The sequence below is a fragment of the Phasianus colchicus genome, chromosome 25 (genome assembly GCF_987193195.1).
Source record: "Phasianus colchicus chromosome 25, bPhaCol1.hap1.1, whole genome shotgun sequence".
NCBI classification, from domain to species: domain Eukaryota; kingdom Metazoa; phylum Chordata; class Aves; order Galliformes; family Phasianidae; genus Phasianus; species Phasianus colchicus.
Genome location: NC_143460.1, coordinates 4,135,066 through 4,157,379, shown reverse-complemented (window position 1 = coordinate 4,157,379; position 22,314 = coordinate 4,135,066). Strand labels below are relative to the sequence as shown.

At 54.9% G+C, this 22,314-nt stretch overlaps 1 protein-coding gene across 4 annotated transcripts; it reads left to right on the top strand.

Annotated features, from left to right (window-relative positions):
- The first annotated feature begins 107 nt into the window (after positions 1 to 107).
- TMCC2 (transmembrane and coiled-coil domain family 2) lies at positions 108 to 21,203 on the top strand. 4 transcript variants are annotated; one of them, XM_031605806.2, is made up of 5 exons: positions 108 to 341; positions 5,618 to 6,124; positions 18,135 to 19,069; positions 19,313 to 19,448; positions 19,930 to 21,203. In XM_031605806.2, exons 1-5 carry the CDS (start codon positions 174 to 176, stop codon positions 20,239 to 20,241), a joined length of 2,058 nt encoding a protein of 685 aa, XP_031461666.1. In that variant the 5' UTR covers positions 108 to 173; the 3' UTR covers positions 20,242 to 21,203. The 4 variants fall into 4 exon arrangements, with proteins under 4 accessions (XP_031461666.1, XP_089980512.1, XP_089980511.1 ...); XM_090124386.1 differs by lacking the exons at positions 108 to 341; positions 5,618 to 6,124 and adding exons at positions 10,299 to 10,422; positions 11,483 to 11,601; XM_090124385.1 differs by lacking the exons at positions 108 to 341; positions 5,618 to 6,124 and adding an exon at positions 11,474 to 11,601.
- The last annotated feature ends 1,111 nt before the right edge of the window (positions 21,204 to 22,314 follow it).

The following is a 22,314-nucleotide window of genomic DNA, read 5'->3' as shown; positions in this document are numbered from 1 at the left end:
TGCGGAGCCGCCGCGGCGCGGTGCCGCCGCCCGGCCCGGTCACGGCGGGGCAGGAGCGGGCGGGGCGGCGGCGCGCAGCCCGAGGGCTCCGCAGCGGCCGCCCGGGCGCCGCCCGCCGCCGCCGCCACCGCGGCCGTAGAAGCCCCCGCATCCCGGGGGCGAGGAGCGGCGGTATGAAGCGGTGCCGTTCGGACGAGCTGCAGCAACCCGAAGAGGAGCACGGGGCCGCGGGGGAGCAGCACGGGGCTGCAGCCATGGAAGCTAAAACCGGGGAGGCGGCGGTGGTCCCGGAGGCGGGTGGCGGCGGTCCCCCGCCGCGCTCCAAACCCCCCGACCTGAAGGTGAGCAACGGGAGGGAGATGGGGGGGCTGAGGGTCCCTGCAGGTTATTGCTGGGGCTGTCTGTAGGGTAACCGTGGGGTTGTTGGAGCAGGCAGTGACCTGTGAGCCCAGCATTGGGGTGTGCGGGTGCTGGTGGGATGTGTGGCATAGTGGGTGCCAATGTGGTCCCCGTGCTGCCACAGGTGTCACCTTGAAGGATGAGGGATGGCCCTACGATGGGGTTCGTCCCACGGTGGGGATAGACCCACAGTAGGGATGGTCCCACAATAGGGATGGTCCCACAATAGGGATGGTCCCACAATGGGGATGGTCCCACAATGGGGATGGTCCAACAGTAGGAATAACCACACAATGGGATTGGTCCCACAGTGGGGATGGTCCCACAATAGGGATGGTCCCACGATGGGGATGGCCCAACAGTAGGGATGGCCCAACAGTAAGGATGACCACACAATGGGGATGGCCCCACGATGGGGATGGCCCCACGATGGGGATGGCCCAACAGTAGGGATGGCCCGACAGTAGGGATGGCCACACAATGGGATTGGTTCCAGGATGAGGATGGTTCCACCATGGAGACCCCCAACATTACCAGGGGTGGCCACAGGATGGCCACACAATGGAGATAGTCCAATGATGGGTTTGTTTGGGGGATGAAAATACTGTTGGGATGGCAGTACTCTTGGGATGAGGATGCTCTTGGGTGTGAAGGTGCTCTTGGGATGACGATACTCCCAAGGTTGAGGATGGTCCCACGATGGTGATGCTCTCAGTTTGGGGATGCTCTTGGGATGGAGATGCCCCTGGGAGGAGCATGTTCCTGCAGTGATGATGCTGCTTGGATGAAGTGGTCCCAGCAGCTGCCCACGCTGCCCAAACAGCCTCAGGAATCCACCTGCACCCCTCGATGCACATCCAGTGCTGAGCTGGAGCTCAGCCCATCTTCAGCCACATCCAGCTCACGGCAGTGACCAGGCTGCCATTGATTTTATTGATGCAAGCACGGTGCCCAAATGCAGGTTTACCTCTTGATGTTCCCCGTAACGCATTTGTAGCCTGATAATTAATTGCCTGTATGGAGTCAATCCTCAAATGTGCTTCGTGAAGGAAAAAGTGCATCCTGGTGCTGCCCGCAGCTCCCAAAGGGAGCTCACTGCTGGCCCTTCCACCAACACCACCAATTCCTACTGCTGCCATTAGTGGCATCTTTAGGAAGCAGAGTCATCTGGAAGTTCTCCTGACCCAGATCCCTCTGGAGCTGCTCCAGGCTGGTGCCCACTCCCAGAATCACAGCCCCACACTCAGCTCCCAGTAGGCAATGAAGGAGCCTTGGGTGTGAACTTCTGTGTGCTGGGACAGTTGTGAGCTGGGAATGTGGAAACAAAGAGCTGCACTGTGTTGTGCCCATCCCCAAGCCCCAGCATATCTCCAACAGCTTACCTTTCCCCAACTCCTGTGCTAAGAGCAAAGGCTCCATTAGGGAAAAAGGTTAAAAAAAAAAAAAAGAAAAGAAAAGTTCTGGCAAGGAGCAGAGCAGATGCATGACACATAGTTTTGCTTTAAAATATGTTGGGTGGCGGAGATTTCTGCTCTGCAGCAGAGTGGCTGAAGCCATACAAACACTGCAGCAGGGAGCACCCAGGCCTCCTGGCTGCAGCTCTGGGCTCACCAGTCCCTGCACAGGGGCACTTACAGCTCAGCTCCCACTCCTGTGTCCCCAAGCATCTCAGATCTGGGTGTATTTCTCTCTATTTTCCCAAATGGTTCAATCTGTCAAAGGGCTGAAAGCTGAAACCTGGCATCCTGGCATTTCCATCTCCAGTTTCACCGTCTCGATCTGCGCTGCCCCAGCTTTTCCTTCCTCTGAACCCGAAAGCTGAGAGCAGCGATGACCCCATAGTGCTGTCCTCAGCCTTTCCCCTTCTTTGGGCCTGATGTGATGGGGAGCAGCCATCCAGGGGCTCCATGGAGCTGAGGAGATGAAGGACGGGGGGGGTGGGGGTCCTTGCAGCCCCTAGGGGCCTTGGCATGAGCAGTGGGGTGGAGCAGTGGTGGGCTGAGCTGTGAACCTCGCAGGCAGGACGCACAGGACAAGTCCTCTCCATAAAGGTTGCCATCCCCCTATTCTCAACCCGCTGGTACGTTTCTATTTAATCCATCACACGAACAATTTTCCAAGCATATTTTGGTCTTAAAAGGACACCGCCAAGGTGAGATGGATCCCCTGTGGCTGCCAGAGCAGAGCTGCTGTCAGACAGCTCCAGCAGCAGCGTGGTCACCAGAGCAGCTCCATCCATCACCTCCCCAGGGCATCGCTTACCCACAGCTCCCAGGGTGCTGGCAAGGACCCCAGCAGCTCCCCATACCCCATGAGGGCTGTGTGCTAAGCCCCTAGCCCCCTCAAAGGAGAGCATCTTCCCATGCAGGAGATGTTCAGATGCTGCAGCAAGGATCCCAGCGTGCTTTCAGCATCCCTGCAGTTGATAACAGCAATGCAGAGGTGACAACTGCAGGCTGATGCCCTCCATGCTATCTCCCAGCTCCTTTCCATGCCCTATAGATTTGGGGTCCGGAGCCCCCCAGCTGCAGCAGCACTTGGCAGCTGCAGCCAAAGGTGCAGATTTGCTTGCAGGCAGTGCTCAGTGAGCTGCATATCACTACAGCACTTTGGTGGTGCACGGAGCAACATGACTAACACTTGTCACATGTTTGTTCTCTCCTCCTGTCCCCAAGAGGAGAAGCATGGCTGGGGGGGAGGGAGTGCTTTATTTTCCAATTTAGAACATCTCTATGTTTGTGGCTGAGGGGTTCTGTTCTCCCCTGGTGCCCTGAGGTGCTGGATGTTGTGGGATGGGATGGGGTGGGATGAGATGCAATGGGATGCAGTGGGATGCAGTGGGATGCAATGGGATGCAGTGGGATGCAATGGGATGCAGTGGGATGCAATAGGATGCAGTGGGATGCAGTGGGATGCAATGGGATGCAGTGGGGTAGTTTTCCACTCTCTCTATGCAGTGCCTCCAATGGGCTGCAGAATATTGGCTGGAGCCTCTGGGCATGCCAGGGATATGCATAATTAATAGTAATAATAATAATAATTGAACCTGGTGCGTGGCTCTGCTGTACGGTCATGGTGATGGATCCCCACCTTGTGCATCTGAAACCTGAGAAATGGGGGTTAGATGTCAGGGCAGGGCCCATCAAAGAGCTGGAAAACCTTTGGTGATGGACCACGAGGTTCTTCTGTGCCAAACCCAGGTGATACCCCAGATCTGATCCACTGGCACAGGGATGTGATTCAGGAGCTGCTCCTCTGCAGTCCATGGAAACCAGATCCTGGCATCACTAGGAGACCTTAACCTGTGTTCATAAATACGTGTGTATGTGTATTCTGGTAATAATCTTGGTGGTTTACAGCTGTCTGCACAGCAAGATTAACCTCCATATCTATTGCATCAGTTATTAAGCAATGGCAGTTCCAAAATAGCCCATGTAGACAATCTGTTCTGAGCCACCAGCAGCTCTGTGCCAGAAAAATGCCTCTGCTGTAGAAGTGCAATCACATCCCGGAGCAACACAAGAAAAACAGAGATTTTACATCAGCAATAACTATTGCAGAGCAGCAGCGTGTTCACAGGGACCACTCTTCACTGCCAACAGGTCCATAGTTCAGCAAGCCCTACATCCACAGCCGAGCAATGCCAGGATCCTGCTCCCTTCTTTTGGCCTCTTTTCCCTTTTTTTTCCCCCTTTTTTTTGGCTTCCACCCAATGCAGCTGCTATAGAATGTCTTTATTGCACCTTTCCCTTTGTTTTGTTTCTCTTACCCTCAAGGAAAGGCGTTGCTTGTTCCTTTCCACCTGGACATCCTAAAGGGCAAACTGTGCATCTGTGGCTACGTCGTACCCTTGGTGACAAAAATCCACAGCTTTATGGTTATTACCCACCTAATGCTGCCTCTGTTTCCATAGAGACACTATAAATAGAATAAAATTTAAATCACAATTTCCCCAAGTAGCAATCCAGCGTTGTGGATTCATTATAAGACTTTTTGGGAAGAATCAGGAGGGGCATGCATTTTCATTATGAATGGATAATGGAAGGATTAAAGGTGTTCCCTGTAGTGTTTAGTGACGTGGGATGTGCTTGTGTAACCACCCTCATTTCAAGTTGGATGTTAAGAAATAAGAGTGGTCAGCATTGGACCAGGCTGCCCTGGTGGGAGGTGAGGGGGGTCACTGTCCCTGGAGGTGCTGTGGTCAATGGGCACAGTGGGATGGGTTGGGGTTGGACTGGGTGATCTGAGAGATCTTTATGTGATCTTAATGATCCTGTGGTTCTGTGATTCCCTGTGCATCCTGCAGGTGTGATGAGAATGAGCCCCTTATGGACACTGGGCTTTCATATGTGTGGGTTTAGGAGATGGGGTCCCTCCTGCAGGGATGTGAAGCCCTGTGGTCATCTGTGGCTCCCAAAGGTCAAATCTCAGAAACCAGTGCTTTTGCCAAGTGGCTACAAAGGCTATAAGTAGCTCCCTGCATGCTTGTTTTCAAGCATGAGTAAATGACAGTGCTCCAATTACGGGAACCAGTGTCCCTGGGGAGATGTCTCTGCTGCACTGCATCAGCAGCAAAATGCCCCTGAACCTCAGCAGGGCCAGGATCATCACCTGGAGATCCACAGTGCTCATCTCCTGGGGATGCTGTCTGGGCACTGCAGTGACTATAGGGAACTGCTCTGGAGTTACGTGGCCACAATCAGCACTGGATTTGTTCCAGCACCCAGGTCAGAGCCAGTAGGAGGGCAACCATCCCCACTGAGTCCTGGTGGCTGCATGCTGGGGCTGATGCTGTGTGTTCTCTTACTAAAAACATGCTGCCCTTAGGATTGCTTGGAGGTTTGTGTGGCTTTCTGCATGCTTTTGCTCCTCCTTCAGAGACCTGTATGGTTGCTGCTGGAGCCCTGAGCCATCCCGAGCCACCCTGCGTGTCCCCACCTCTGCATGCCATCAATGTTTAGCACTCACTCAGGTTGCCTGTGGCTGTGCTGGCTCCCCCATGCAGGTCCTTTTAGAAAATGGGGGTCCCAACCCCCCCTAGAAGCTCTTACACATCACGTTTTGGTGCAACGCTGGTGTGAGCACTGTCTGGAGATCCCCCAAGGGACATTTGTCACTTGTCTCTGTAACCTGGAACTGCTAAAACACGGCCATGGGAGCGAGCTGATGCCATCCTTCTGGACAATAACAGGACTTTCTCTCTTCTCATTCCATGCAGAAAATCCAGCAGCTGTCTGAGGGCTCCATGTTCGGCCACGGCTTGAAGCACCTCTTCCACAGCCGCCGACGGTCGCGGGAACGCGAGCACCAAAACTCACAGGATTCACTGCCACCTCATTATGGGCTGTCTGACCACGAATCCCCCGACGAGAAGGAGCGCTCCCCAGAGATGCACCGCGTCTCCTACGCCGTTTCCCTGCACGACCTCCCAGCACGTCCCACCGCCTTCAACCGGGTGCTGCAGCAGATCCGTTCCCGTCCCTCCATCAAACGTGGCACCAGCCTGCACAGCGGAAGCCGGAGGGCTAAGAGTGGTTCTTTGGACCCCCAAAAGGGCAGCCCACACCTCATCCGAAAAGCTCCCCAGGACAGCAGCCTCACCGCCATCCTGCATCAGCACCAGGGTCGGCCCAGGTCGTCCTCCACCACTGACACTGCCATCCTGCTGGCTGAGAGCGGGGCCGTCTATCTGCTCACTGAGGACAGTGAGAGCCTGGCTGATAAGGTAGGGATATTATGGGGTGGTTGGGGGGTACAGAGACGTAGAGATGAGGGTGGATCTGCTCTTGGTGTATTGGGTTTGCAGAGCTGCTGTTGGGGTTTGTGCTCCTCGTGGGGTTGGAGAAGGCAGGGATGTGCTGAATTCGAAGCCTGGAGTTGAGTTGAGGAGCACAGAAGTGAACCTGGTGAAGTTCAGATCTCTTTGATGCCACTCAGTGTCACCTGCACTACTTCTTCCTCTTCTGTGCTCAAGTTTTCCCCTGGAAGTGCTGTGGCAGGAAGGATGCAGGGACCAGTGACACTGATTTTTCTCGCTGTGCTGTAGACAAAAGTTTCCCATTTGAGCTGGTCATCTGTTGCTCTAAGGGGCAAGCCAGGAGGTATCTACCCACCTTATTAATTGCTCATCAGATGCTGAACCTGCTGATAACCCAGAGAGGGGTGAGCATAGTGCATGCTGAGGTCAGATGAGGGATGCTGATGCTCAGCCACACATCCCAGCCCATGGATGCTGTATGGGAACTGCTGAATCACGGCCTGAACCTCTGATTGACCACCTGAGGCAAGTAATGAGTCAGCCACGGGAGCACAGGTGAAGGTAATTCACCTCTCCTAGATATCATTTATTGATTATACAGATGCATTCAGAGAATGAGCTTCCAGGGCTGGGGAACAACCCCAGATCCACTCTGTTAACCATTCCAGCACACTGCAGCACATTCAGCTCCTGGCCCCTTCCTTTAGCTAGCAGGTGCCACATCCCATCTGAGCTTAGGGACAAAATCCCCTTTCCTTCATGGGACACATCTCACCTGGGTTTGGGGACAAAATCCCAATTCCTCCATAGGATCTTCACTCCGCTCCACCAGATGTGGAAGCAAAGTGATGACTGCCAGCAACAGGACACAGCCAAAATAAACCCAGCTTTGGAAAGACAGCAGCTGGTGTGTTCCCAGTGAAAAGAAAGGTGCAGTGATGGATGCAGGAAGAAGCAAACTTGGTGCCCACAGATGGGGCACAATGGGAAGAGCACAGCACAGCAAGGCTGCAGATCACCCCCCCAACGTGATTTCTAAACCACTCTGTGCATAGCTAATAGGGAGGATGGTATTTCCATCCAGTCTTTGGCCCTGTTAATTATGAAAGAGCTGAGATTACCGTGGCAGCACGGCACACTGAGGTGAATGGCAGAGCTGTGCTGGGTGGGCTATGGCCATAAAATAACGAGGAAGGAGTTCAGAAATAAAGGCAGTGTGGTACGCAGGGATTTTTGGTCTATAGATGTCAGCAGTGTCAGCTCACTGCAGCCCAGAGGGGTCAGAAATCACTGTGATTTCCCTGAAGGTACAGCAGTGCATTAGCCAGGCTGTAGGGCTTGGTGACACAGCCAGGTGGGCTCTGAGGTATTGAGGTTTTGATGCTCTAAAAGAGGGACAGGAGGTGGTGGTGGCTGTGGGAGGGAGGCAGAAGCACAGGACTAAGGTGCTTGGCATGGCCAGGAATAGCTCTGTAATAGGATGGAGGTGGCTGGGCAGAGCTTGAGAGTGGGAGAGTGGAGGAAACCCAGCAGGATGTGGAAGCATTGTGTCCCCCCAGCTGCTCCTCCTTGGATCCAAGCATCCAAGGGGGAAGTCTGACCTGCAGACTCGTGTTGCTCTATGAGATAATGGAAAGAGGATCACAGAGATACTTTTCGTTGTCACTCAGCTTTTTCTGCTCTGTAGCTGTAAGCTGCACCTGTGCTGGTGGCAGATCCAGCACTGCTCCCTTGTGACAGTGGCACAGAGATGGGGCACCTCTGGGATGTGGGTATCTGTCCCCATAGCAGAACCACAGCACTGTGCTGTATGAGAATCAGCTGCAAGTCCTACCCCTCACTGCTGCATGCATACTGGAAGCCACTGACCCCCCCCTGGCTGCATCAACACCCAGACCAGGACCAGGGCCAGGAGCTGTGCGGGTCATTAATCTGAGCAGCCACAGCCTAAATTTCTTGCATTTGGCATGTGGCTTGTGCTGTACAAGGAGCTCATTCCTGCTGAGTCCTCTTTGGTTGCAGCCCAAGTTTGGAGCCGAAGCCATTTGCACCAGGAGGTGGGAGCAGAGCAGCACAAAGAGTGCAACAAGGGGATGAATAATTAACTGCATATGACACAAAGAGTAATAGGAAGAGAGGCAATACCAGGGCCATTGTGGGACAGTGGAAAAAATAAACTATTTAGAGAAACAAGAGCTACGTGATATTCTCATGTCGTATTATTTTTCCCAAAGGGAGCTGCCTGCCTGCAGACAGCTCGTCTTCTGCTGGGGCTGTGGATGGGGAGATGTTCTGCAGGGTTAAAAACATTGCAGCTGTGCTGTGCGTGCCCCTGCTGTGAGATTTAGGATGGGGTAGGGTAGGGTGGGGAAGGATAGGATGAAATTGAATGGAATTAGAATGGAGGGGAATTTAGAATGGGACGGAATGGGACGGAATGGGACGGAATGGGATGGGACGGGATGGGACGGGATGGGATGGGATGGGATGGGATGGGATGGGATGGGATGGGATGGGATGGGATGGGATGGAACAGAATAGAATAGGGTAGAATGGAATGGAATAGGATGGGACAGGATAGGATAGGATGAAATTGAATTGAGTGGAATTTTGAATGGAAGGGAAGAGAAGGGAATGAGGAGAAGAAAAGGGAAGAGAAAGAAGAAGAGAGGAGAGGGAAGGAGAGGAGAAATTCAGTTGGAAGGGACCATCAAAGATCATCTAGACCAACTGTCTGACCTGTAAATTGTGCCTTAACAGAGATCTTTACTCACCAAAGAGCCCTTGGGCTGTGGGATTCCCTTCCTGGGGATGCAGATGCAAATACCTGGGAGCACTGCTGGATTTCACAGTTTCCTACCTCAGCCAAAGCAGGAGAGCATGTTGGGATGTACATTAATGCTGGTGCTGCATCTGCTGCTTGGTGTTTCATGTGAGGACGTGCCAGCTGTGGATATGGTGGCGCATGGGACAGTGGCAGGGGGACAGGTTGGGGCACGGGCAGGCAATGGGAACGTGCTGCAGAGCTTTCCCTTTATCTCCCTAATCCCTTCCTGGTGACCTGCCAGCGCACGGGGAGAGGCAGACAGGAGGATTACGGCCGTGGTCAGCCACGGAGCTGGTGGGTGCAGGTCCCTGGGCTGCTATTCCCCCAGCAGTGGGGTGGGCTGGGAGCCGGCGCTGGCGGGGCAGAGCATCCCAGGGGGACCCTCGTCCCCGTCCCCCTCCCCATCCCCGCAGCGACGGACGGAGTCGGGACGGGGCAGCCGCGGGACGCTTTGCATGGTGCTGCCGGGGAGCTGCGTGGAAGCCTGCGGGGCGTGCGGGATGGTTCACGTCCAGGTGAGCCCCCAAAATCAAAAAGCTGTGGGGACCGGAGGGGACGTGGAGCGGAACGCGACCGTTAGAGGGCGGCGTTACCGCAGCGTGATGCTGGGCGGTGAGTCCGCCTTGCCGTCTGTCTGTCTTTCTGTGCCAGCGCCGTGACGCACGGGGACGCGAGTGGCAGCGCACAGCCCCGCTCGCCCCATTTCGGACCCACACCGCACCCCACAGGCGGGCTCTGTGCCCGCTGCCCTCGCTGCAAGTGACAGCACCAGCTGCCATCGCTGCGGCCCCGCTCCGGATGCTTCTTCCATGAGACAGCAGTGGGACGGAGGCAGTTGGGGCTCGTACATGTCAGCCTTGGGATGGTTACTGAAGGGAGACGAGCCTCGCTTATTTATAGGCTTCCAGCCCTGATGCCGTGCCCGCTGCTCCCCTCCCCGCATCCTGGAGGTGTTTCCCCAGCCTTGTGGGGGTGGTCAGTCGTTGTAGCTCAATCCCTGGTGTCCCCAAAGGCACCGAATGCAGAGCAGGGCTCACCCCTGCTCAATATAGCTGTCGCAGTGGCTGTATCTGGATATTCTGAGCGTGCACCCCACGGCCATCACTGGGCTGGGGACAAGGGGAGGTGTTGGGGGTCTCAGGGCAGCCCCAGCATAGCAGCATGGCTCAGCCTTCGCCCCGTGGGCACTCAGGCAAAGTTCAGCGCCCATTCCTGGCTGACCCGGCACTGCTGGCATCCACCCGCATTGGGTTTCAGGGAGGGGAGGGGATGGGTTTTGTGCCTCTTACGGCTCTGGTTACTCAGAACTTGTGTCAGTCGACAACTGGGACGGACAGAGGGACGCAGGGAGAGCACAGCCCGAGCTCAGCTTCAGCAGAAGATGCCCTGGTGCCAGGAGCTTGCTGGTAGGAAGGTTTTGCTCCACAGTGCTGATTGAGTATCCTTCCTGCTGCAGGAGGGGACACGGTGGCACTGGGTGTCCTGGGCAAGGGGGGGGCTGCTGAGGGTTTGGGATCCCCATCGGTGCTTTGAGGAGCAAGGGAGAGCAGTTCTAAAAGCACAGATACACCGGATTGCTATTTAATTAATTCAGGAGAAGATGATCAGGCTCTCGTACTGATTCACCCCCTAGCAGAAAACATCGTGTTCCTCACTCAGCCTTCTCTGACATATGGCTGTTGTTTCCAGCCCACCCCCAGCTCCTGCTCACTGACAAGCAGCCATGCTGAGCACATGCTGCGTGGGGTCCGGCTGTCATGGGGACCCCCCAGGGCAGCGGGGGGGTGGGAGAGGGTTGGGAGCAGAATGGGGTTCCTGGGGGCTGAGTCAGGGTGAGCAAAGCATGGTCCTGCCCTGGGACTCCTGACCCTGCTGCCTTCACCTCCTCCATCTGCCAGCAGCACCAAAACCCTGCAGTACAGGCAGCTTTAGCATTGCCTGACCCAGCAGGGAAGTGGCAGCACCATTCTCAAAGCTCCCGGCGTTCCTCCCTCCCATAAGCTAATTTTCCCCTAAATTCTCCAAGCATAGACATGGCCCTAAATAACTTCAGCTGCAGGGGATGGTAACTGAATTGTCCTGGCCATGTGTTCCTCACCTGTGATTGATGTCCAGGGCTGCTGTGACGTGTGCCCAGGGACTGCAGGACTGCCCTATTGGGACCTACTGTGGTGGCACTGCATGGGGAACACAGAGATGCTCAGAGCAGGGTGAGGACACATCCCCATGACCCCAAGGACCCATCTCTGTGCAGGGCAGGAGCACAACCCCATTGCCAGCACTGTGGGGTAGCAGCCCAGACTGGGGACGTTTCCACGTGGCTCCTTTGCTGTTCCCTGCACCCCGTTCCCAGGCTGTTGCCTCTCCCCCAGGCTCCCTCCCCTCTCACCAGCCTGTGCCGCCTGTTCTTGGCTGCTTCTCAGCCTCACAGTGCCTCTGCTGCAAACCCCACTGCGCCTTTCTCTGCCCCTTGGACTCCTTAACTGCAGCCATGGCAGAGGGAGAGGATCCGACGCTTGGCAGGAGTGAGCAGGGCATCCTCATGCAAGATCCACACCCTCCTGACTCCTGTCCTGGGAAGAGGATATTGCTCTTAAATTCTCTCCTGGGTGTCTTTGTAAGTACCTCCATCTGCTCCTCTAAGCAAGGACCTCGGGGTATGAAGGGTGCAGGGTGGTACCCAGTGCATGGGGATGCCCATGGGGTTTTATCTGACTCGTGAGGTTGAGGGTTCAGCTCTGGGCTCCAAATACAATGGGGACAGCAAGAATTAGGAACAGTTAAGTTTGCAAATCTCCTGATAACACCTTTGTGTTGCTTTGCCAGCTGGCCTGCCCCTTATTTTAGGTGCTCGGATGGGGATGTTGTGGGCAGTCAGGGTTGGATTCTGCATTGCTCAGCACTGCAGTGTGCTGTGATTTTATGGCAATTCAGGGATTTCCTTTGCAGGGAAGCTGGGTTTTATTTTATTCTTAAATTTGCCTTTTACAGGCAGGCCTGCAAAACGTAGCTTCCACTTTTTAAACAGAACTGGTGCTAAGGATGAAGGGGAGTCCACCGCTGGTGTCTTGGGTGATTTCCTTGCAAAATTCCTTTGCTTCTGGCATGGGGAGAGCTGGGCTGCTCTGGTTTTGTCTCTGCAGAGAGCAGTGCTGCTTTCTGTTCCTGGGGGTTTTAACTTACGGGGGAATTGGTGCTTTTTGGAGGGCTCTGTGCCCTTCTGTGTGAATTGGGTTGGAATCTGCTGCTGCTGTGCAGGGTGTGTGGAAGGGGCTTGCTCATGCAGGCTCACAGCATGATGAGGGCAGGAGAGGTTTGCCAACAGAATCTGGAGAGGGCAGACCTGAGAAATGTGGGGACTGTTGGTGTAGGAAGCACCCATTGGGGTTTATGGCACACAGGGTCCCTGCAGAGCCGTGCAGGCTGTGTGTGGGGATTGAGCAGTTCCCTCCAGCACTGCTCCCAGCCCCAGAGCTGTTGGGATGAGTTCAGCCCATCTGCTCCTTGTCCTCCAGCACCATTTCATCCAACTGCCTGCCAACTTGGCTGGAGATGCCCTGGACATTGTGCCATTCACCGTGAGCAGGACCCTCATCCTGCTTCTACCCTTGGTGTTTAATTAGAGGTGTTGAACTGTGCTTTGGCAGCTGCACATCACAGATCTGCTCATGCCAGGCTGCTCCAATTCCTGGTGCACTGCGATATACGGTGCTGGTGCAGGGGGATGCACTGGGTCCAGCAGCACTGGAAATGCATCCATGTCTCAGAGCAGCTGCTGCCTCCATGTCCTGTCCCCCTGCTTGCTCCATCTGCAGCCGTCCTTATCATAGCCCTGTCAGAACCCGTGTCTGCACCCAGAGCAGCTCCGAGCTGGTGGAGGGAGGGCATGGACAGATGTGGGGACAGCCTGAGAGGTGATGGGAGGTGATGCCAAGCAGTGCTCAGGGCAGTCTGCGTGTCTCAGCTGTGGGAACAGCACAGCCCTGGCCATTAAGCATGTATCTAGGTCAGATCAGCTCACTGCTCCGGCCTGTACAATTAAATGTGTGGCAGAAGAGACTTCCTAAGCTGTTGTCTTTATGTCTTTTCTGAAAAAAAAGAAGCAAACCAAAGAGCTGCAGCCCAACCTCTGCCGTTCAGCCTACCATCCATGTTTATGCTCAGCCAGCACAGGGCAGAGCCCAGCATTGGGAGCAGCTTATCCGAGCTGCAGGTCAGTTTCCTTGCCCAGAACCTTGGCTTTGACTCCAGCAAAATGCAGGGACTGGTGACTCCAGGCTGCCACCAGCTGCTGCAGTACCCGAGCTTGCAGCCTCTCCGCTCTCTTTGCAGCCATGACATTTAATAGCTTTTTAATTGCACATGAGGGAATCACAGTTAAGAGACAAAGCGAAGTATCAAATACCTGGAGCTGGCATGTAGGCGGCTCGGCTGCTCCGTGCCATGGCAGAGGCTGCAGCACTCACAGCAAGTTCCCCATCGCTCTGTATTGCACAGAATGGGGCTAACACAGATGGCTGCTCCCTGGCTTTTGCCTCGTGTGTCCTTTTGGAGGTGGATTTTGGCACCTCTGGGGCGGGTGGCTGGCTCTCCATGCAGCCCTCAGGTGTTGCACTGAGGTCTGTGGTTGCACCACATCACTGTACTGTGGCTGCTTCTTTGCATGCCCCCAGCACAGACGTTGCTTCCCTGCTGCCAGAACCTCAGCAATAGGTAACGAGCAGAGCTCCCCATCATCAGTGTGACACTGGGGGCGTGAGGTCCCCTGTGTGCTTGCTGCAAGCTTTCTTCCTGGCGTGCTAAAAGCTCTGAGGCTCACAAGCGTATATTTATCCCGAAATGTGGTCGTTTAATTTTACTTTCAACCATTTGCCACCCTAAGGAGCAAGCTGCACTCCTGCACTGCCGTGCACAGCGAGCCCTGAGCACACTGTGAAAGCAGGGAGGGATCCCAGCAGAGCACAGTGGGAACACAGAGCTGTGGGTGCTGAGCACGCAGAGGTGTCATTACCACCATTCCCATGAGTAACACCCCCACAGAGATCTCCACAGTGCAGTGAGGATCAAAGCATCCCAACTGTGAGCAGAGCTGCTGCCGGGCTGCCGAGCGCTCAATGGCTTGGCTGGGATTTTCCCATGCATAGTTTCCCACCCAGAATTCTACTTTGTGCCTCCGCTTGGCTTTTCCCAAGCTCAGCATCCTGGTGTGTGACAGCGTGGGTGCTCAGTGCCCGTCACAACACCCCGCAGTGGGGCACGGGCAACGTTGCAGGGCTGGAGGCGGCGTGCGTATCCCGCTGGAGGGATGAGGGCTGTTTCTGCATTACAGCCCTGAAAGCTACAGTCAGAGTAGAGCTGTAAACAGCTCGGGAGGATTTACTGAGTCGGCAATCCCGCAGCACACAGCTCAGCTCAGCCCCGATGCTGCGCTCGCTGCCTGAGCGCTTGGGAAGCTCACAGGGCTGCGGGGACGGCTCTGCTCGGAGGGCTGCAGCCCTGCACGCAGGCTGGGGGCTCTGCTGGGTGATGCACTGCCCCTGAGCCCTCCCCCCTCCCCGGGCAGTCCCTGAGTACACCCTGGGCTGACTCCTGCCATGGCATCGCAGTGGGGATGCAGCCGGGCAGCCCACGCCGAGTAGCCCTGGGGGATCCGAATCTGCTGGAGATGGAGGTAAGTGTTGTGGTCATCGGGTTTGGGGAGGGTGGGCAAAGAGATCTCATTTCTGGTGCTGACAGCGGGATCCAGACATGAATACTTAATGTGTGGAGATCAAGGGGTGATCTGTGCCGGAGCGGCAGAGATGGGGTGGGAAGCTCCACTGGGAGCTGAAACCCTTAACGTGCTTCTGATTATCTGTAAGAAAAATTACTGTCAGGCTGGGAAATGAACAGAGGCAGCTGCTGCTGTCCCCTCTGTGTGTTCGGGGCTGGTGGCAGCCAGCAGGCAGGGCACAGAGGGCATGGGGCAAAGCAAAGAGGGCACGGGGTTCCTGCTCCAGTCCCTGCTGCAGGCTTGGAAAGAAAGTGGGAGGTGTGAGTCAGGGCTTCTGCTTCTGTTTTCAATGCCTGGGGTGGGAATAGCGGCTCTGATCTGCACGGCACGAGGCTGGGAACCTACATGGGGATGGGAAGGGGCTGGGGACATCCCACGTAACGCCAGGCTGATGGCAGTGAGCAGCTCACAGGAAAGATCTGCGCCGAGTTCTGCTTTGCTCTGAGCCCCCCAGGGGAGAGGGGCCATGGGGACAGCTACACTTCATTAATGACTACCCAAAAATCGACCTCTCCGCAGCCACGTGGCATTAGCTCATCTCCCATGCTTCCTAATAGGTTGCAGCATATGGAAACCAAAATAGTTTGGAGCGTGAGTAAGTGTCCCGAGAGCTATCTTCTGAACTTTGTGATCATTGTGCAATTTCTTAAAATGGGTTTGAATCTTTCCCAGCCCCGGGCTGTGCTGGGTGACCCAGAACCTTTTGTTGGGGACACAGCTGTGGCCCTGGGCTCCTCACCTTCTACCTGGGCTTTCTTCCATCAAACCTGCAGCAGCAAACAAACCAGCATTGCATAATTGTGCCCGGCCGTGGCCCTCCAAGCACTGTTTGCTCAGCTTATTAGCTTGAGCCTTTTGCATATCTCAGCTCTCCCGGGCTGAACTCTGGTGATAAGAATAATTTTCCTCCTCTCATCCTGCATTCCTCCCGCATCCCACATCAGCTCCCCCCTCCAGCCTGCCTGGAAAACAAGAATGGGAGATGGACGGTTTCATTTCATCGTGCTTACCAGAAGGTTTTTGCTGCATGTAGGGAAAGTGTGGCTGCTGCTAATCCCCCTGCTAAATCTGCTGCACAGTCATTTAGGCTGGCTGGGATTTAGCAGGCACTGCCTGTTAATGCTGCAGAGATCTGTATTGTCTTTTTGTTGTCGTCGTTGTTGCTTTCGGAGCAATAACCTGATGTGGCTCTCACATGGTTCTGCCCTGTGTCTGAGATAGGGCAGAGCTTTCTTGTGGTTCTGGGAAAGGGATTTTGCCCCGACCACAGCAGCACAATGGGCAGCATCGGCGCTGTGCCACCACCCCTGTGCTCCCAAAGAGGCTCCCCCCAATAAATCCCAGAGATGGGATTTGCAGGAGCTCAGCACTGCACGAGGTCAGACCCCACTGAGGCCGTTTTCAGGACTGGGATCAGCAATTCCCAAACCTTCTCCTGTTTCTTCAAAGCTCCTGGGGTGCAGCTGGGGCTCCCCACCTCCCTCCACCCAAACCCTGCAAGCGTTTCACAGGGGTAAGTGGATGGAAACAACACAAATTCAGCTCCAGGATAAGGGGAACTGGAGGCACTGCTGTGATAACACTGCATCTCATACAAGTTTGAGCCACTTCTCCCTTTCGTTACCCCATTTCACATTTCCTGTTCCAGCTGCTCCAGGGCTGCTTTTCTTTTTCCACTGCTGTTTTTTGTCCTTTGCTGTCTATAAACGGTACATCTGGGGTAACAGCCTGCTTCCTGCTGCCTCCCACTTCTTCCTGCCCATAAGAACCAAAAGCAAAACCCTCCCCTTGGCTGAAGGGGAGCACCAAGCACAGTGCCTGCAAACTGCAGGTTGGTTGGGTGGGTTCTTTTTGGAAAATGCTGATCCAAAAGGGATGGAGCTACATGCAGCTCTGCCCTGAAAGCAGGCAGAGGGGCTGTTTGTTTTTCCCTTTGCTTGCATCCTTGAGTACCTTTCCCCTGTGACAGAGAGATGAGAAAAGCCCAGCCTAGGGGCTGGGGGCTGCACAGAGCTTGTAGTTATCTGTGTTTTCCTCCCATGAGGCTGAAAGCACTGCAAGAAGACCCTTATCATGAGCACCAGTGCCCCTGGTTGGTCTCCAGCAAGCACGAGCCATGCCTTATATAAAGCCCTACAAATCCCATGCTGGGCACTAGGACAGGCATAACCCCTGGCTCTGTGTCCACAGCAAGGGAGGGACATGAAAACAAGGGGGGAGCATTTCCCTGCTCCTCTAGGCCAGCTCAGCAATTGCCACAGACAGGAACCTTGATAAGCAGCATCTTGAGAACATTCCTCCCTCCTGCACAAGGCATTTCCCAGTGATAAAACACTCCTAAGTAATGATCTCGCGGCGTTATCCCTATTAAAGGGTCACTCGGGGAAAATGTGATGGAAATGAGAAATTATTCAGGTCTGCCAACAGTATTTAACTTTCAAGCAGTTCTTAATTAGAAGCCAGGAGCCATTTATACAACCGTTGAGATTTGCATAGGAATCTACATGTAGAAGCTGGGAAGAATGATGATTTTTGAGTGGTGAAGCAGCATATTGGGGGATTGGGGGTTGCTGGCGTGGGGTCCAGGCTCTGTGGGTATTTGAAGCCCAGCCTCAGGAAGGTGGTTCTCTCTCCCCCAACTCTTTAATTTTTCCATCTTTAAATGGAGATCATTGTGTGCCTGCAGTTCCCAGCAGGCAACCACTGGGTTGCACAGTCCCTGCTCTGATGGGAGTTCAGATGAGGGGTTTCCATTTCAGCTCCTCACTGCTTTCCCCCAGCACAGAGCTGGTTCCCAGCACTGTGTGCAATGCAACGAGCCCCCAGCACTGCATGTTCTTTGTTAAGAGCCCAAACCAACCCTGGACAACAATCAGTTATGTCTGTGCCCTCTGACTGGGATTCCACCAGTACCCAACCAGCAGGGTTGATGGCTAGACTTGATGACCTTAGTGGTCTTTTCATACTTGAATGATTCTACGTCTGGAAAATGCTTGAGCAGACAGAAAGAAAAATAATCCAACTTCTGTTTAGCTATTCTCCTGCTCTTTCCTATTCTGGTTAGCTGTTCTCTTACTTTTTCCTCCCTGCCCATCACCCCATGGCACTGAGGCTCCCCCCACCCCGGGCCTCACTGTGCTGAGCTCTGCCCCCATGTCTCACAGAAGCATTGAGGTTGGAGAGACCTCTAAGATCCCCAAGTCCAACCTGTCCCCACCACATCACTCAATGCGACGTTCCACCCTTTTCTTGGGCACCTCCAGGGACGGTGACTCCCCCACCTTCCTGACCAGCCGTTGCCAATGCATCACCTCTCTTACCAAGAAGAAATGTTTCCTGATATCCAACCTACCTTTCCTAATATCCTCTGCCCACAGCTGGATAAGGGGGACGTGGCCACGCTTGGGCTGCCCTCCACCACCGGCCACGGTGACACCGACGGCCCCATCTGCCTGGACGTCCCCGATGGCACTCCTGACCCCCACAGGACCAAGGCAGCCATCGAGCACCTGCACCAAAAGATCCTCAAGATCACCGAGCAGATCAAAATCGAGCAGGAAGCTCGTGACGACAATGTGGCCGAGTACCTGAAGCTGGCCAACAACGCAGATAAGCAGCAGGCATCGCGCATCAAGCAGGTCTTTGAGAAGAAGAACCAGAAATCGGCGCAGACCATCGCGCAGCTGCACAAGAAGCTCGAGCACTACCACAAAAAGCTGAAGGAGATCGAGCAGAACGGCCCGTCTCGACAACCCAAAGATGTCTTCCGGGACATGCACCAAGGTCTCAAGGACGTCGGGGCAAACGTCCGTTCCAGCATCAGTGGATTTGGTGGTGGTGTGGTGGAGGGTGTCAAAGGAGGGCTCTCGGGGTTGTCCCAAGCCACCCACACCGCCGTGGTGTCCAAGCCTCGGGAATTTGCCAGCTTAATCCGAAATAAATTCGGCAGCGCAGACAACATTGCCCACCTGAAGGACACGTTGGATGATGGACACCCTGAGGAAGCCTCACGGGCGCTCAGCGGCAGTGCCACGTTGGTTTCCAGCCCCAAATATGGCAGTGATGATGAGTGCTCCAGTGCCACCTCGGGGTCAGCTGGTGGCAGCAATTCTGGGGCCGGCCCTGGTGGGTTGGGGAGCCCCAAATCCAACACGCTGGAAGGCCATCACAGCAACTTTGACACCATCCTGGAGGAGCTGCGGGAGATCAAGGACAGCCAGTCACACCTGGAGGACTCCATGGAGGACCTCAAGGCACAGCTGCAGCGGGATTACACCTACATGACGCAGTGTTTGCAAGAGGAACGCTACAGGTATAGGGCTGAGGGGGAGGGGGGGGCAATGTGCATCACCCAGGGTGGCTTTAGGGGGACCACGAGGGAACCTTCCTGGGCTTGTGACCAAGCCCTGCACACTGGGGATGGTGGGAGCTGCACCACAGAGAAGCAGGAGGTACGTTACCATCATCAGCCCCAGGCAGGAGGGAGGTGGATCCAAGGGTTGTGCTTTTGGGATGGGTCTCTCCAATGCCAGTGCCCCTCTGCCCCCACACACAGGTATGAGCGCCTGGAGGAGCAGCTGAACGACCTCACCGAGCTGCACCAGAATGAAATGACCAACCTGAAGCAGGAGCTGGCAAGCATGGAGGAAAAGGTGGCCTACCAGTCCTATGAGAGGGCACGGGACATCCAGGTAGGGGAGCACCAGGGCTCAGCCTCACCTTGCACCCTCCACCAAGGGAGCCAGAAAGGGACCCTGGGGGCAATGGAGGGAGGGACAAAGGGAGCCCTTTTTCCAGCTGTTACCACCATCCAGATTGTGTCCTTGCTGTGATGCTGTCTGAGCAAGAAGCTGTGTCCCCAGAATGCTGTCTGTGCCCCAGAAAGTCCCTGCTGTCTTAAAATCCCCAGCTGCTCACAGCCACGTGAGGCTCAGGGTGGGATAGTCTACACTTGGGCTAACATATCATCCCTGCTATCCCAGTTTGGGTAGGTACCCACGGTACAGAGGCCATTCCCAGCACAGATTCACAGAGGGAAACCCATTCTACCACCCATCAGCATCATCATAGGTTTGTGCACATAGCAGAGCTACACAAGCAACACCTTGCACAGAGCAAATCCCCAAAGCCCTCATTGCCACCAAGTGGCTGTAACACAACTCCACCCTGCAGGAAGCAGTGGAATCCTGCCTGACGCGGGTGACCAAGCTGGAGCTTCAGCAGCAGCAACAACAAGTGGTGCAGCTGGAAGGAGTGGAAAACGCCAACGCCCGGGCATTGCTGGGCAAATTCATCAATGTCATCCTGGCTCTGATGGCAGTGCTGCTCGTCTTCGTCTCCACCATCGCCAACTTCATCACACCGCTTATGAAGACCCGCATGCGCATCCTCAGCACCGCCCTGCTCGTCCTCTTCCTCTTCTTCCTCTGGAAACACTGGGACTCCATCACCTACTTTCTGGAGCACGTCCTGCTCCCCAGCTGATCCGCAGCACCGGGGTTTTTTTCCATTTCACAATGGAGAGGGTGGGAGGGGATGGCGCTCCGGAGCCTTTGGTCATTTCTTTGTGCACTCTTTGGTTGCTTTCCTGGCCCTCAGTCAGCTGCAGTCGCTCAGAGCACGGTGAAATCGGTCCTCTGGGATGCTCAGGGTGGGGGAGTTTTGGATGAAATTGGTAATGTAAGCGGTGGTGGGTTTTTCAAGGGGGGAGTTTGGCTGTTTCTTTTTATGTTGTTTGTTTTTTTTAACGTTGCTCTGTTCTGAAAGTCAGTAGGAAGATCTTCTGCAGAGCCCACCTCGGGGCTGTTGGTAGAAAGGATTGAGCTGGAGCAAACTCAGCTCTGGGAGAACTTTCTGTACAGAGAGGAATTACCGGGGCTGGCTTTTCCATTTCAATCTGAAAGACAGCGAAAAGATGGAGCTGAAGCAAAGCACGTGGCAAAGGAGGAAGCAGGTCCAAGGCAAGCATCACTGCTCCCAGCGAGCTCACAGCAGGACACACATCTCACCAGCTTCTCCAACCCCATCACCTGGACCAAGGGCAGAGCAGGGCTGCGGTGCCATCCCCACGCAGACCCAATGCCAGAAACAGCATCAGCACCGGCACAAGCGAGACCCACCTCTATCGGTTTCCCCTCATTTATTTATTTCCCCTTCCTTTGGCTTCAGTTGATCTGATCTCTTCAGGGACACCCAGATTTTCCAGCATCACGCCACTGAGTTTTTCAGCCTCTGCAATGTGTTGTGTGCGTGTGTGTGTGTGTGGTTTTTAAGTTAATTCAAGACTCTGTTTCCATTTGTGAATCAAAGCTGGTAGCGCCGGGGGAGGTGGGCAGCTGCCTCCCCAGCCCTACACAAGAGCACAGCATGCAGTCTTGGATGTTTCTTAAATTATTTCATACCTATATATTTATGTAATATATCTACACACACACACATACATATAAATATATATATAAAAATATATATTAAGATCTATCCACAGTCAGATCCTCTTCTGGTGCAAATGGGTGCAACTCCACCGACTTCGGAGGCACTGAACCAGTTTGCCTCAGCTGAGAATTTGGCCTTTAGCAACTGTCCTGATCTGCAACCCTATGTGCAGGGATGGTTTGGGGTCCCGGGGAGGGGTGCATCACTTCTGATCTGGGCACAGCTGGGAATATTTTGGCCACCAGGTGGGTACCAGCCTGAATGCATCAGGGTGAAGTGGAGGAGAGGACAGCTGGGGGGGGCAAGCAGCAGGTTGGGTTTCAGCTTGCATTGACCTGGAAAGGCAATGGATTGATCAGAGCAGGCAGCTGAGCCAACACAGAGGGGGGAGGCGGGCAGTGGGGCCCTGGGGAGGGTCCTGAGAGCACCTGGGTGCATGGATGGACCCCACTCCTACACATCCTCCAAGCCTACTGGGTGTTATTTTCCCCCAGACAAGGGCACTGCCTTCAGGCTCAGTCACCATTTACCCCCTCTTTGTGCCTCCCTCATACCTTAGCAGCCCCCCTGACCTTCTCCTCCAAGTTCCACACCCCGCACTGAGGGTCTCCCCTGCCTCACAGCCCCCTCTTCCCCCACCCCCCCCTTGCATCTTCCTAGCTGCTGCCCCATCACCACACTCCCAGACGCAGGTATCGATTCCTCCGCTTGCCCACCACCGCTGCACCCACCATTCATTACCTGTTAACCGTTCTCCCTGCCCAGGGAAGCAGCAGCGCCATACAGAGAGCGGGAGATGCCCGGTACCCCATCCGAGCCCCACACCAGGAACGGCTCCGTCGCTACGGCCACTGGGGGGCCCCCGGCAGCCGTAAAGAGAGAGCGGAGGCGGAGAGAAGATGGGGAGAGCATCAGAAGCACCCCTAAGGGCGCTGGGCAGTAAGGAACCAGATGAAGTTTAACAAAAGCAAGTGTAGAGTCTTGCACCTAGGGAGGAATAATTCCATGCACCGGTACAGGTTGGGGGATGACCTGCTGGAGAGGAGCTCTGCAGAGAGGGACCTGGGTGTCCTGGTGGACGACAGGTTGGCCATGAGCCAGCAGTGTGCCCTTGTGGCCAAAAAG

Bases quoted from the DNA above. Each gene is read 5' to 3' on its own strand.
- TMCC2 (XM_031605806.2), top strand. From the start codon at position 174: ATGAAGCGGTGCCGTTCGGACGAGCTGCAGCAACCCGAAGAGGAGCAC. The intron at 342-5,617 runs GTGAGCAACGGG...CATTCCATGCAG, and splicing joins CCAAACCCCCCGACCTGAAG to AAAATCCAGCAGCTGTCTGA. The intron at 6,125-18,134 runs GTAGGGATATTA...CTCTGCCCACAG, and splicing joins GTGAGAGCCTGGCTGATAAG to CTGGATAAGGGGGACGTGGC.